The sequence below is a fragment of the Cucumis sativus genome, chromosome 2 (assembly GCF_000004075.3).
Source record: "Cucumis sativus cultivar 9930 chromosome 2, Cucumber_9930_V3, whole genome shotgun sequence".
Lineage (NCBI taxonomy): Eukaryota > Viridiplantae > Streptophyta > Magnoliopsida > Cucurbitales > Cucurbitaceae > Cucumis > Cucumis sativus.
In genome coordinates this window covers 10743096-10758702 of record NC_026656.2, presented here as the reverse complement: position 1 = coordinate 10758702, position 15607 = coordinate 10743096, and the positions used below count along the sequence as shown (strand labels likewise).

Below are 15607 nucleotides of genomic sequence, written 5' to 3'. Positions count from 1 at the left end.
TAGATTCTATCGTTGATAAACTTTTACTAGTGATATATTTCATATCACTAAAAGATTCCCACTAGCGATATGTTTTATCACAAATTAACTATCTAAATTTTGTCATGCAAATATTTATTCTTTTGTAGTGTATGTGCTATTTCAACCTAATTGTTATATATATATATATATGAGGTATTTTTAAAAATAATAAAATAAATTAAAATATTTACAAGCTATAACAAAATTTTGAATTCTATAAATGATAGTCATTGATAGACTATCAATGTTACTATAGATGCAAATCACTAACTATCAATGTCTATTATTGATAGAATCTCAAAAATTTGCTGTATGTTATAAATATTTTGTCAAATTTAGTATTTTTGACGATTTTTCTATATACAACTGGTTTTTTCTTTAAATTATAAGAATTAAGATTATTCCAATTCATTTAATGGTTGCATCATTTGTAATTTTAACATTAAAAATATTTGAAAATAGCATATGCTCTCATTTTGTAGCGTATTATTATTTTTTTTAATAACTTTTTGGAAATTAAAGTTAAAACAAAACAATATATAGTGTTGAAGTATTTTAAACAAAATCCAAAAAAGAAAAGGGTAATTAAAGATAAAATAAAATAAAAGAAAGTGAGATATGGCCTACCTCAAATGATGAGTTTCACTAAAGCTAAAATCCAGCATGCACCACACACAAATTCTTTTCTTCTGACAAGAAGAACATTATATTGGTTTCTTTCATACTCTTTTCCTTTTTCATTCTCTTATAGAATATTTTTATGTGTATAAATATAGCCTCCAACCATTCCAATTCATAACACAAACTCTCAACCTTATTATAATTATAATACAATCTTTCCTTTGTATTATCTTTCACTTAAACCATGGCCACTCCACACAAGGCACCCACCGCTCCTGCACCTGCCTTGCTTCATTCTAAGCAATCAACCACCACCACCAAGGAGGAGTTGAGCACCAGACATTACTCCGACGAAGTCGTCACCAGCCACATTTATGCCAAACATCGTGACGACGACACTGCCAAAATTGACCTTCATAATTACATCTCAGTTATTGAGAGCATTATCACCACTGCCGATCGAATTACCGATACTGTTCATCGTGTAAGAATAACTATATAAATTCACATGCATGCATCTAATTATCAACTTTTTGTTTGGTTCTTAGAGTTTGACACATTTTCATATTATTGTCCATGCAGGGAAGTGAAGGACGTTTGGTTTATTCAAATGATTCATTGGCATCTGCTGCTGTGATCGAGCCGCCACTATGTACTCTTCATCGTATCTCAAGCGAGGTCATAAATTCATAAAATTATCTCGTTTGTTAATGATATTATTTTTTACTTGATTAATTACTACAAGTAATAGTATGATTTTCATTTTTCAAAGAAATATTCAAATCTTAGTTCTATTCCAAAAGCATATATATTTTTTTTTGTGTTAAAAATGTGTGTTTTGTTACAGAAATTTGACTAAGTAACTCAAATGTTTTAACCAAAAAAACACACTTTTTAAAAACCAAATAGTTATTAAAGGCTCTATCATCACTAATCTAATTTATTTTAAGTTTTTGTACCATGTATTTCACTTTTGAATCTCTAAGTAAAATTTAAAAACATGCCATGCCATGCATGCATTATAAAAAGGAACCAATTTTCTTTCTAAAACTCATTTTATTGTACATCATTTTTCAGCTATCATGCAAGCCTCCTGGGATAGAAAAAGCACATGAAACAACAATAGAAATCTTTGAAATACTAGCAAATTATCCATGGGAAGCCAAGGCAGCTCTTACTTTATTAGCCTTTGCAGCTGACTATGGAGATTTATGGCATCTCTACCATTACTCTCAAGCTGATCCATTGGCTAAATCTTTGGCAATTATAAAAAAAGTAGCTACTTTGAAAAAGCACTTAGACTCACTACGATATCGACAAGTACTTCTCAACCCCAAAAGTCTAATCCAAAGCTGCTTACAAGCAATCAAATACATGAATGAGATCAAAGAGTTCGCTAAATATGATGTGAAAGAACTACCTGAATTACCTGCTGCTCTTCGTCTAATTCCATTGGTTACTTACTGGGTTATACACACTATTGTTGCTTCTAAAATTGAGCTCTCCACTTATCTCAGCGAAACCGAGTAAGTATTTTTATTTTTACCGTAAGCCAAGCCGATGGACCGAGATCAACCATGTTAATTATTACAAATGTTGGCTTTTTTTCAGGAATCAGCCACAGAGATATTTGAATGAATTGTCTGAAAAAATTGGCTTTGTACTTGCTGAACTTGAAAAGCATCTAGATGCTATCCGACTTCAATTTGGTGGGAAAAGACTTTATGATATAATCTTGAAATTTATCAGTATATATGATTATGATCAGTTGAAAAATAATATTAAATTTGTTGTATATATTTGAATGCAGAGGAGGTTGATCTTTACCGGTGGTTGGTTGATCACATTGAGCATTATCATACTGACATTACATTGGTTGTTCCCAAGCTGCTTAGTGGCAAACCTGAAACCAAACCACTTATTGATGGCACTACTCATAGAGAGGTCTCTTCTTTATCATTGCTTTATTGCTTGCTCTTACCATATGGTTCTAAATATTATTTTTCGTTTAAATTATAAATTTAATCTATCCAATGTTTTCGAAGCTTGAACATTTAAATGTGTTTCTTAAAATTTTAATTTGCGTGTAATAAATTATTGACACTAATTTTCTTTTGAACAAAACCTACTTAAGATGTCCAACTTCTTGATATATTTCTAACTATAACTTTTAAGAATTAATTGAACCATTTAGATCTAAATTTAAATATTATTTCGAATGAACTAGCCTAAACTTGCAATTTTGTGTCATGAAAATTTTTTAATTTAAAAAATATTGATACAAAGTTAAAAATTTAATAAACAAATTGTTAGAAAGTTGAGAGAAACTAAATTTGTAATTACATATAGCCATATTATTATCATACATATGCATGTTGAAGGTTTATATATATATATAATCCCTCCAAACCCTAGACCCAAAATCGTAAACAAGATATATTACATATAAAGACATTTTAATTAACAAGGTACAAATGTGTGTATGTTTTTCAGGTAAGTGTTCATGAAAGTTTGTCAGGAAAGTATGTGATATTGATAATTTCTGGGTTGGATATCACAGAGGATGATATCAAAGCTTTTCATAAGATCTATGAAGAATTGAAAAGAGATAATAGGTATGAAATTGTTTGGATTCCTATAATCCCAGAGCCCTATCAGGAAGAAGATCGAAAGAGATATGAATATTTGCGGTCTACAATGAAATGGTATTCAGTAGAGTTTACTACAAAGATATCTGGGATGAGATATATTGAAGAAAAATGGCAACTTAGAGAGGATCCATTAGTTGTGGTGTTAAACCCACAATCTAAAGTGGAATTCATGAATGCAATTCATTTGATTAGAGTTTGGGAAAATGAAGCATTCCCTTTTACACTTGATAGAACTCAAGCTTTGCTGAGAAGAAATTGGCCTGAGTCAACTCTCATCAAATTCACTCACCAACCAAGACTTCAAAATTGGGTATGTATAACTAGTGAATAATATATCCCAGTTTTACTACATGATTTTGGTCTTTCAAATATTGCCACATTATCACTAACTTTGGTAAAATTTCTGATTGGAAATTCGGAAAGTGAATTTGAAATAGACAATATCACTTTTTTCGTATTCAACCCGATGAACAAACATATTTTTATTTTCTCAAAATCAGTTTACAATTTGACTTTACATTTCTAAATACATTTTTCATGAAAGATTGAATCCAGGTTTCTAAATATTTTAAATATTACAAAAATGATTTTAACTTTCACAAAATCTCCTACAACATTTGCATTGATATAATACACTTTCAAAACAGATTGCAAGAGACAAAAATATACTATTCTATGGAGGAAAAGACCCATTGTGGATCCAACAATTCGAGGAGAGAGCTGAAATCTTGAGAAGTGATCCTTTGATAATGGATGGAGGTTCATTTGAGATCGTACGTATTGGAAAAGATGCAATAGGACAGGATGATCCAGCGCTCATGGCTCGATTTTGGACAACACAATGGGGTTATTTTGTAGTTAAGAGTCAAATAAAAGGTTCAAGTGCAAGTGAAACAACAGAAGACATTTTAAGATTGATATCATACCAAAATGAAGATGGTTGGGTTGTTTTAACGGTAGGAACAGCCCCAGTGCTGGTTGGCCGTGGGATTTTGATATTGAAATTACTAGAAGATTTCCCCAAATGGAAGCAAAATTTGAGGATAAAGGCTTTCCCTGATGTGTTTAGAGAATACTTCAATGAATTGGCTTTCAGTAGTCACCAATGTGATCGAGTAATTCTTCCTGGATTCAGTGGATGGATTCCTATGATTGTGAATTGTCCTGAATGCCCTCGTTTCATGGAGACTGGTATTAGCTTCAAGTGTTGCCACGGAGGTGCTCATATGTGATCATCCAAAGTGAGTTATATTTTATCATTTTATTATATTCATATACTACTAATTAAGACTACTATGTATAATAAATGATGCCATCTTTTGGTGGCAATTGAGTTGTGTGTGTGTTTTTTCTAATGTAATCGAGATATATGGTCTCAACCCTAGTTATCATCTATTGAATATTTTTACGATTTATTTATGTTATTTAACTAAATGATAATTGTATCTCTTTTTATAAATTTCGATTCAATATGTGTTTTATGATATCGTTGAAGGAAAACGAACTTCTCCATAGAAACGTGTGATGTCCATGCAACTTGAAATTTAGTCTAATGAAACACTAAATTTAGAGAAAATAGCCCTGCATTATTTGAAGTGACAGAAAAAACTTAAACTACATAAGCATGCTTTTAATGTAGAGAAGGAGATGAAACAGAAACTAAACCCTTTGCAGATTTTCTTTTTTCTATAATTCTTTTTTTTGTTTTTGTTCCCAAACATTCTTGGACTTCTCAACGAACAAGAACCCCACCACCAAAGACTTTCTTATCTAGGAGTCCAAGGAGTTAGATGAGCTCTCTTAAATCATCAATTAATATACACTTTCAAATATTAATCAAATAATATTTAATTAATATCTATAAATATCAAATATTTATATGCATATCACTTTCTATACTATACCTATGAATCTCGTTCACATTAATCTTACACTCTAGGTTTATATTTGAATCTCATTCCAATATATCTCTCATGTAATATATTCGATCTCTATTATAAATTGTATTTACAATTAACTATATTTTACCATGTATCAAAGTACGCAAATACTTTACATTAATCTTAAGGAAATTGTATTGGATGACACAGTACAAATAGGATTTAGCAATAATAGCACCAACCTTTTTAATTTTGCAAATATGACAATTTTCTATTTTGTGTTGATATTGTGTGTTTTACTTTTTTCATATTCCAAAAATGCATTTTTCTTAAATATGCACTATTTTCTCTTCATCTTCCTCTTCCGTCACTTATTCGTTCTCTTTTTATTGTTTTTCCTTTTCATGGTTTTCTTTGTGCTTCAATCTTCACCGTTCTTGTTTTCTCCTATTCGCTACATCTCTTCTCCTCATCTTTTTCTTCCTCTTCTCCACCGTCTCTTCTTGTTCAAGTATGTATTTCTTCCCATATTCTTTTTTAAAGTCCTTCTTTTCTTTCTTTTTGAATCGATCATCATTTTTTCTTTCTTTTTGAATCGATCATCATCTTTTCTTTCTTTTTTTGAATCGATCATCATCTTTTCTTTCTTTTTTTGAATCGATCATCATCTTTTCTTTCTTTTTTTGAATCGATCATCATCTTTTCTATCTTTTTGAGTCGATCATCATCGTTTCTTTCTTTTTATGTGAATCGATCGTCACCTATTAGAAATTAAGGCTACAATTTGTTCTTTCTCATCTATTTTATTTGTTTTTTTATTTGTTTCTCATCTCTTTTACCGAATGGGGCTTTGCAGAGTTTGATTTTGTTTTTATTTTTTTTAAATTTTGTATCAGTTTTTTTTACAGTAATTTGATGTACTTTTATTATATGTATTAGTTGACTAATACACTTACTACATATTTTTTATTCTCTCAAAATGAATGCAGTTCATTGTAGTTATGGTTAAGCTTGCAGTCATTGTATTTCATAGTGGTCAATGGGATGAGCAACAGTGCTATGTGGACTACAAAACAAATTGTGTTTTGGTTGATGGAGTGACATCATTTGATTCTTTTGTGAACTTGATACGTACTGAAATTCATATTGAGTCATGTATGGAACTTTCAGTTTTATTATCTATAAGTAGTAATGGTGTTCAACATGTTCTTAAGATTGTTGAAAGTAAATATGTGACTTGGTTCTTGACATTGGTTAAGGATCAATCTACCCAATATTCTTTAGTTGCTCATTCTATAGACACGATATTGGATGTGTCAATTGGTTCTTCTTCTTCCATAGTTGAGGTTGATTTAGGATGTGAATTAGCAATTTTTAGAGATGTTGATATTACTAATACTAATGATGAGGTGGCTTTTAAGGAGAATGATTTGTTTTGTAGTAAAGAAATTTTGCTAAAGGCATTTCGCTTTATAGCTGTCAAGACTAATTTTGAGTTTAAGACATTGAGATCTAATTCAAGATCTATTGAGTTGGGATGTAATGAAGATGACTGTCTTTGGTTTGTTAGAGCATCGCATTATAAAAGAAGTGAATTATGGATGATTCGAAAATATGTTAGTGATCATAGTTGCTCAATGATTGTTCATTCTTCTCATAAGCAAGCATCTTCAGAATTTGTTAGTCAATGTATGATTATTATTTGAGGTATAGTTATTCTCATTAAACACCAAAAGATATCATTCACCATATGCGTATGAATTATGGAGTTTCTGTTAGTTATTATAAGGCTCGGAGAGCAAAAGAATTTGTTATGAAGTTGTTGAAAGGAGAAGCCAATAATTCTTATGCTTTGATTTCAAAGTTCTTTTCAAAACTAAAAAAAATAAATCCAGGTTGTTTTCTACCACTTAATTTAGTATATTGTTCAATTTATTTCATTTTTTTATACTATTGCCAACTTTTGTATATCAGTTTATTGATACACCTATTATGAAGTATACTTATTGTATGATGTACGCAATACTAATTATATGTTTTCATTCACTATTTTACTTGTATAGTTGGTATACTAGCTAGTTGTTGTATATCATTTTACTGAAATACCTATGATGAAGTATACTTATTGTATGATGTATGCACTTACTATTTAGTGCTTTTATTAATTTGATTGTTCTATTTTTTTTCCTTTTTTGTAGGTTCATTTACTGCATATGAAATAGATGCAAATGACCATTTCAAATATTGTTTCATGGCTATGGCATCATCAATTGAAGGTTGGAGACATTTTTAAAGTGTAAGTATGGTGGAACATTGTTAACGACAACAACTATGGATGGTAACAGTAAAATTTTCCCTCTTGCATTTAGTATAGTAGATTCAGAGAATGATGCTTCTTGGAAATGGTTTTTTCAATAATTAAAACTTTCTTTTGGAGATCGAGAGGGATTGGTTATTATTTCTGATAGACATATAAGTATTTCGAAAGGTGTTTTAGATGTGTTTCCATTGGTACAATATTTCCTTTGTGTAAAACATCTTTTGAAGAGTGTCAAGTTGTCATTTAAAGACTCTTTAATTGAAAAGCTTTTTTTGTCAATGTGCATACTTTTATATAGTAGATAATTTTGAGTTGTATATGAGATGGATGGAGTCGATATACCCATCTATTAAAGGATACCTTATGAAAGTTGGTTTTGAGAGATGTTCACGCGCATACTCTAGAGAAAAAAGATATCAAATAATGACAACAAATGTTTGTGAAAGCTTGATCCTATGCATAATTATAATTACTCATTCTTCATTGGCACCCATTTTACCGTCTGTGTTAATTACTTATATCCCTATGGCATCCTATGCATAATTAATTAATTAGCATCCTGTATTTGGTAATACTCATTCTTTATTGGCATCCATTTTACGGTCTTTGTTAATTACTTTATCCATATGACATACTGCGTTAATAATTACTGCTATCCATATAGTATCCATGTTAATAATTATCCATGTTTATAATTATTCATGATATAATTAATGTTGTGTATTTGGCAACACTCATTTTCCATTTGGCCTATTAATTAATTAGCAACTTGTATGTGACGTTTTTCACTCACTTATTCTAATTATTTGCATGATGTATTAATTAATTAACCAGTATACATCTTGCTATAATTGTTTGATATTCATTTGGGTGTGATTATTTATTTGCATATTGCGTTAAACCTAGTTTGACATTCAACTGTTAATTATTATTTGATATCAATTTGGCATCCTCGTTTAGTTATGCATTAATCAATTATTTTGCATCATTTTGAATTAATTAATTATTTTGCATGTGTTGTATTAATTAATTATCTTGCATGCGTTGTATTAATTAATTATCTTGCATCCTACGTTAATCATCTTGTAAATTTTGCATATTGCCTATATTATCAATGTATTTATTTTATCTCAGCATATTACCCTTCAAGTGTTTTTCAAATTTCATAATGTTTTATCATTGTTATTATTCATTTTTCAATTTAAATATAAAAATGTAAATTGGAGAAAAAGTATTCTTTTTTATGGATTTTATAATTTAAAATCCATGAAAACATGAAATTTTTTCGTTTTAAATTTAATTAATAGATTGTTTTTAAATAAACACATTTCATATTTTAAATGAGACTGAGTAGTGTTTTCTATGAATTTATTAATTCTAGATACATGAAATTTCTCATTAAACATTTATGATAGAGATTAAAATATCAAGTTTTGGTATCTTAATATTTTTAAGGTGAATAAAAATCTTTTAAAACAAAAATAAACTTAATTTTTCTAATGGCTCTTATGCCACCCATAATTATCAATTCATGCTTAGGTTTTACTTTCTTCGATATGAATTGATAAACATGAGACATTTAAACAAAACCTAAATAAAAACTTTGTTTTGTGAACCCCTATATTTAATTTAAAAGATAAAATTGGGTAACCATTTTGTGGGTATTGTAGGGTGCTAACACCTTCCCTACACACAACTGAGTCCCGAACTTAAATCTCTGAATTTACGTAGACCATAATTTTTTTTTCTTTTTTGGGTGACCAATCACACCTCAATATGATTGGTGGCGACTCCAAAATTATTTATTAAAATTAAATAAACGGGGAGGTCGGCCACTCCGCGTAGCGATCACGTCGCGACAGCTTGGCGACTCCACTGGGGATATTGAAGAGTCGAGCCATATATTTTATCTTTTATTTTTACTATATTATAATATGTTGATTCACTTAATTATTTGTTTTTATTTGATTCATATATAATATTTTGTACTATGTTATTGGTATATTTTTTTATGTCATCATGCATTTACATACACTCACAAGCCCTCTACCCGGGCTACAACCTTATAGGACTAGAATTGAGGACAGAGTAGTGTTGACCTTCGAGGGGTTTCGACTCCCGTGCAGGCACATGAAAGATCCTCGCTCAGATTAATTCTTCTGTTATTAGTTAAATAACATTAGAATAAGTTTGAGGGTCTTTTTCTTCCAAGAGTTTTGATACTGACACCATATCATTTTTCTATCTAGCTTATTTTATCCAAAGTCAAAATTTGCAAATTATTATTATTATTATTTAAAAAAAACAAAGTTTCACATTTTTATAAAATTTGACATATTTCCTTTTTATTTATTTTTTTAAAAAAATGGGGTTTAATCATAGTATTTTCTACAATATATTTATATTTATAAAAGAAACGAAATTTTGGTTCAATTTTCTTTGTTTTTTTAATTTTTTTCCTTTAAATTTGGTCTTTGATTTCAACCATAAGGAGAGCAATGCTTACAAGTGCATGAAAACTTTATTTAATTATTATTTAATTATTTATTTATTTATAATTATTTTACATTTTTTAGATTTTTTTTAATTTTCTATTATTAATTATTAATTATTGATTTATTTATTTATTATTATTATTATTTATTATATTATTATTATTATTACTTTTTTTTTTTTTCTCATGTTTTGTTACTTTTTATTATTATTATTATTATTATTGTGCAAAGTGATTTGACTATATCTTTTTGTCATAATTGTGCAAAAAAAAAAAAAAATAGTTGTTAAAATACCAGGATGTCCAATATGTCAATGCATTCATCTTCTGAAACTAAGTTTGATGAGCCAAGTGATGTTCTTAAATGGGGTGAAGAGACACAACAAAAATTTGGGGATAATATAAATAATTCTTCTCAAATATCAGTACTATCCAAGTGTCAGCTCTCTTTTACACAAAATGATTTAGCAAAACTAAAAATGATTTGGGAGGCATTGACACCTCAACGGAGATTCATTTTTCGAAGAAATATGGACATATAGCAGAGTTGATGTACATACCGGTGAATCATTTTGCTTTAAGAGCCATAATTAATTTTTGGGATCCAACATATAATTGTTTTACACTTGGGTCATGTGATTTACTGCCAACCATAGAAGAATATCAAGCTATGCTTAGCATGCCTGGAAAGGAAAGGAAAATTGTTTATTTCTTTAACCCTAAGCAAACAACAAAAAGGATTTTGTCAAAAGTTTTAGAAACCGTCCATGCCATTGAAATTCATAAACATATAAAAGTTAAGGGTGGGGAAGAGAATGTGTCATTTGACTATCTATTAATGATGACATAAACTTACATTGTTGAAGACAAATGTCTTGCTCTCTTGGCATTATGCATTTATGGAGCGGTGATTTTTCCTAAAGCAGAAGGTTATGTCGATGGGAAAGTGATCAGATTATTCTTTGAAATAAAACGAGTCGATCCTATTATACCTATATTGGCTGAAACTTTTCGATCCCTTAACTTTTGTAGAAATAAAGGTGCAGGAAAATTGAATTGTTGTGTTTCTTTATTATATATTTGGATACACAGCCATATCAAATTTTCGGCAGAGTTTAGGTGTCCAAAGTTAGAATTCAGTAGCCCATGAAACTTAATGCGAAACACATTTAGTGAGTTTGGTATAGCAGTTTGGGACCCAACATATCCAAAGAAGGAGACTTGGGTGTCTTTCTTTTCAACGTTGAGTTCTAAAAATGTCATATGGAAAGCCCAATGGATGCCTTTGAAAGCAGTAATTTACAGATCTGGAGATTTTCATAGTGTGCATTTGTTGGGACCGTGGGGAGGTGTTAACTATACACCATTGTTAGTTTTGCGTCAAGTTTGGCTCAAACAGTTTATACCACCAACTCATAATTTACAAGACTCTGACTTTCCATAAGATCATGAAGACTGTCAAAGAAAAAACATCGAGTAATATGTGCATGGAAGTCTGTGAGGAAGATAAAAGACAAAGGACACTATGACGAGGTTACTAGTGGATATGAGGCGTGACAGACAAATAATAGAAGGAAAAATGTAATATATACCTTAAGGGAGGTAGTTGAAAGGGTAGAGGAGACAAGCTTTGAACAATCAGACCAGTGGGTTGAGAAGATCATTAAATTAGAAGAGAAAAATCGACTGTTAGAGTAAGAGAATGAGAAACTTCAAAAGGAGACGAGCCAATGGATAGATCATGCGACTTTTTTGCATAAAGAGCTTGAAAAGACCAAGAGTTTCTTAAAAAATCAAGATAAGTTAGAAAAGAATCTTGAGGTGTTAGATGAAGGGATGAGACGAATGAATAAATCTAATAGAAGTTTGAAAAATGAAAAGACAATATTACAGACAACAGTAGAATCGCAAGATGAATATATTAAAGACTTAGAAAGCATGAATGAATATTCTTTCGAGCTTGTCAATGATTTGAAATCGTCAATTGGTAAACGGGAAACACAAATAGTAGATGTGGAAGTACACAATTGTTCTCTATGCCAAACTGTCGATAGCCTACGTGTGAAGATGGTCGAGCACTCTAGAGAAGAAGAAGATTATAAAAAGGAGAGAAAAAAGAGAATTTTTTATCATTTGGGGATTTAGGAAGAGGTGTAGAGTGGAAAATGATCAAGAAATAACCTTTGGCATTTAAGAGCAGACCTATTGGTAAGTTTTTTTTTATTATTATTCATGCTTGATGATACTGCTTTAATTATTAACTGTTGTGTTAATCATTTTACATGCTAAATTAGCATCTTTCTTTAATTACTGGCATTCTACTTTCTATTCTGTGTTAATTTCTTTTTAATTACTGGGCATCCATTCTGTGTTAATTTCTTTTTTAATTACTGGGTATCCTATTATGTGTTAATTTATTTTTAATTACTGGGCATCCACTAGAAGAAAACCTGTCTACTATGACAGTTATATATCTCAAAAAATGAATGAAAAAAAAAACTGTCACAAAATAGAAAATTTCGCGTTTTTGGCGGGAAAAGACGGAATTTTTCGGATAATACATTTCGCGACAGTTATTTGATGTCATAGAATGTTACCATTAAAAAATTTATTATTTTATATTAAAAAAATTAAAATTACATATTTATATTTTAAAAAAAAAACCCAAATTTCCCAAAATTTTCCCCAAATTCTTCCTCCCATCCGCGTGCCCTAATTTTCCCCCAAATTTCCCCCAATTTCTTCCTCCAATCCGCGTGAAGTCCCGTCGCCACCACCACCCCCCTCCTGTCCGTCCGTCGAAACCTTCTCCACCAACCCGTTGCCACCACCCCCGTCTTCTCCAAACCTCTCCAATCAACCCGAAGCTTCAAATCGTGGGCGTCGGTCGTCACCCCTCCCCTTCGCCGGTAAGCTTCTCTTCCTTATCTCTTTCTCTCTCTCTCTCTCTCTATGAAGTTCTTCGTTGTCTCCATTGGATTGTTTCGTGAGTTTCAGTTTATCCCAATTTCAGTCATTAATCGTTGATTTTCTGTTATATGACTTTAATTCGTTCTTGCAACCACATGAGCTTATTTTGTGAATTTGAGTTATGCCCAATTTCTGTTTTCTAACGGTTAGTTTCTCTTCAATTTTAATTTCTGAGTTAGCTTATTAGTCTAATTACTTGTACAATGTAAGCCAAAGTACTTATACAAACCTACCCTAATCAACTAACTAAAGACAAACTATTGTTATAATTATTTGTCAACTAATTCCCTTCATCATTCATCATGTCTGTAAAGGAAATTGTCCTTCAAATGTTTTATGCTAATTGGGGGTTGTTGAACTTAGTCCAGAAGTTTCCTTGCAGATGGTTTCATCACTAATGTGGTAATGAGACAACCTTTCAAATTAATGTAACAAATTTAATTAGTTTTCATCATGGCAGTCGAGTGATTCGTTTAATATGGACGAAAGTCTTCAAAACTGTCAAAGTCGACAAAATCCAATAGGGGAGGTCTGAATTGACTCAAGTCTTAGGAGAACGTTCCATGGTATTTGAGTGTTAATAGGTGGATTACGATATTTTCTTCGTATATATAGTTACAATATTTTCTTTATTATATATAATTTTGATGTTGATTATCTATTTTGGAAAATATACTTTTGTGTGTCTATCTGTGGCGCTATTTCCTACCACAATCATTTCCACCACAGCTAGAAAATTCCTAAATGGTATGAAATAAATTATTAAGTACTTTGAGGATTATCTACCGTTTTGAAAGTTTGAGTTTTAAAAGTTGTTGCCTATAATCTCTTTTGTAATCAGGTTTATTTCGAGGCCAACTTAGACCTCTACACAATGGACAAGTCATGGATGACCCAAAATAGGATGTCAAGAGAATATGATTTAGGAGTCGAAAGGCTCAATAAATTTGGGTTGAGTCATGCCAAAGGTCTTAATTCAATTAGATGTCCATGTTTGAATTGCGGCAATCGTTTAATTAAGGATGTCTCAACAGTTCGGTATCATCTGTATGCCAATGGAATTGATAAGAGTTACAAGGTATGGTTCTGGCATGGTGAAGAATTGAACTCATATAACGTTGCCAACACGATGGAAAATACAGTGGATGAAACTGATGAAAACGACGATTTATTTAATACAATTAATATGGTTCAATCTGTTTAAGAACAATCTTGTAATGCATCAAATACCGTCGACACTATGTTTGATGACGCGAAGAAACCCTCACCGCCACTGCAACCGTCTCCGCGCCCTTGCTCTGTCTCCGTCGAAGCCCGAGCCGCCGTGTGAACTAGTAACCGCCACGTCCTCCGCTCACAACCGCCGTCCGAGTCCTCGTCGCCGCTCGTGCAGTAACCCAGATCCGCTGCTCGCAACCGTCGGCCGGTTCGTGCAGTCCTGCCGTGCAATCTCTCCGACCGCGTCTGTCTTCACCTTCATGAAGCCGTCGACGCATACATCTTGTGAAGCCCGGTCGCCGCGTCAGATCGTTGATCGATTTTGAGGCAGCCGCCACGTCTCCTTTGGCCGACCGCTGACCGACCCACACTTAGGATTTATGCTGCGAGTTTGATAGTCGTGCGTTGAGGTGGTCGGAGTAACGTTAAGCTCTCTTACATTCACAACCAGTTTGTGAATTGTTGAGGGTTCAGTTCTCCAATATATCGGTGAGTTGGAACTTACGTTGAGGAAAGTAAGTGAGATATGTATCGTGAAAGTAATTGAATTTTGTGTTGTTATGCTTAGAATTGTTTCGAGGACGTTAGTTGATTAAGGAGCTTCCCTAACTTTGAGGTAAGAGATTTTCTACTGGACTCACTTATGATTGTGAATTGTATGTGTTGAATGTATATTGTGGATTGACTGAAAATATACATAAATGCATATGAATTGAAGTAGACTTAATGTCGAATGCATATTGTGATTGTCATGGAATATATATATATAACTGTGTATGTGGACAGGACGAAATTTGTAGATTGTGTTTGTATGAGATGCAGATGTGAACTTGTGATTCTCGTTTAGATTGGGTGTATGTTGCGCTAAAGTATGACTGTGTGCTGGTGAACTGAGGGGTGTATTGACTGTATAGTTTGATTGACTGATGTATTAGTATATTATTGACAGACATATGACTAAAGTGAAATAAGTTGACTGTTAGGACGTTGAGAGAAAGAACCTTATGTTTTGAAGTAACTGAAAGATGGATTGAATGGAATGAGGGAAAAATTGTAAACTTTTATTGGGATGTGTGCCTTGTAGGTGTCCCACGGGATCACCAATTTATTTTGCACCTTCGGGAGCATTAGACTGATATGTGTTTCTGCAGAACACTAGACTGATATGTACGTCCCTTGGAGCGTTAGACTGAGATGTGCATCCTACGGGATCACAAGACTGCGACTGTACAGGGTGTCCCAATAGAACGTTAACAATTTATTTTCCCCTGACGAGACCAGTAGAGGGTCTCTTACTGAGTATTTTAATACTCACCCTTCTTATGTGTAGAGGGTCTCTTACTGAGTATTTTAATACTCACCCTTCTTATGTTTAATTTTCAGGCAAAGGTAATAAAGGCGGCAAACCGGCGAGGGGCAGGAAGGAAGCGTG

General features: G+C 31.9%; 1 protein-coding gene and 1 long non-coding RNA gene across 2 annotated transcripts; both read left to right on the top strand.

The window, feature by feature from the left end:
• Positions 1-813: 813 nt before the first annotated feature.
• On the top strand, positions 814-4763 carry LOC101203597 (protein SIEVE ELEMENT OCCLUSION B). The gene is made up of 7 exons (XM_004150383.3): positions 814-1126; positions 1225-1320; positions 1720-2168; positions 2254-2351; positions 2453-2586; positions 3136-3603; positions 3941-4763. Exons 1-7 carry the CDS (start codon positions 887-889, stop codon positions 4523-4525), a joined length of 2070 nt encoding a protein of 689 aa, XP_004150431.3. The 5' UTR covers positions 814-886; the 3' UTR covers positions 4526-4763.
• Positions 4764-10254: 5491 nt separating this feature from the next.
• Positions 10255-15607, top strand: LOC116402034. Its single transcript, XR_004214389.1, has 3 exons — positions 10255-14664; positions 14744-14791; positions 15559-15607. It is a non-coding gene; the product is annotated as an uncharacterized LOC116402034 (long non-coding RNA).

Excerpts from the sequence above, each read along its gene's own strand:
- LOC101203597 (XM_004150383.3), top strand. The coding sequence starts at position 887 with ATGGCCACTCCACACAAGGCACCCACCGCTCCTGCACCTGCCTTGCTT. Across the intron at positions 1,321-1,719 it reads TTCATCGTATCTCAAGCGAG|CTATCATGCAAGCCTCCTGG; the intron begins GTCATAAATTCA and ends ATCATTTTTCAG. Across the intron at positions 2,352-2,452 it reads TGCTATCCGACTTCAATTTG|AGGAGGTTGATCTTTACCGG; the intron begins GTGGGAAAAGAC and ends ATTTGAATGCAG.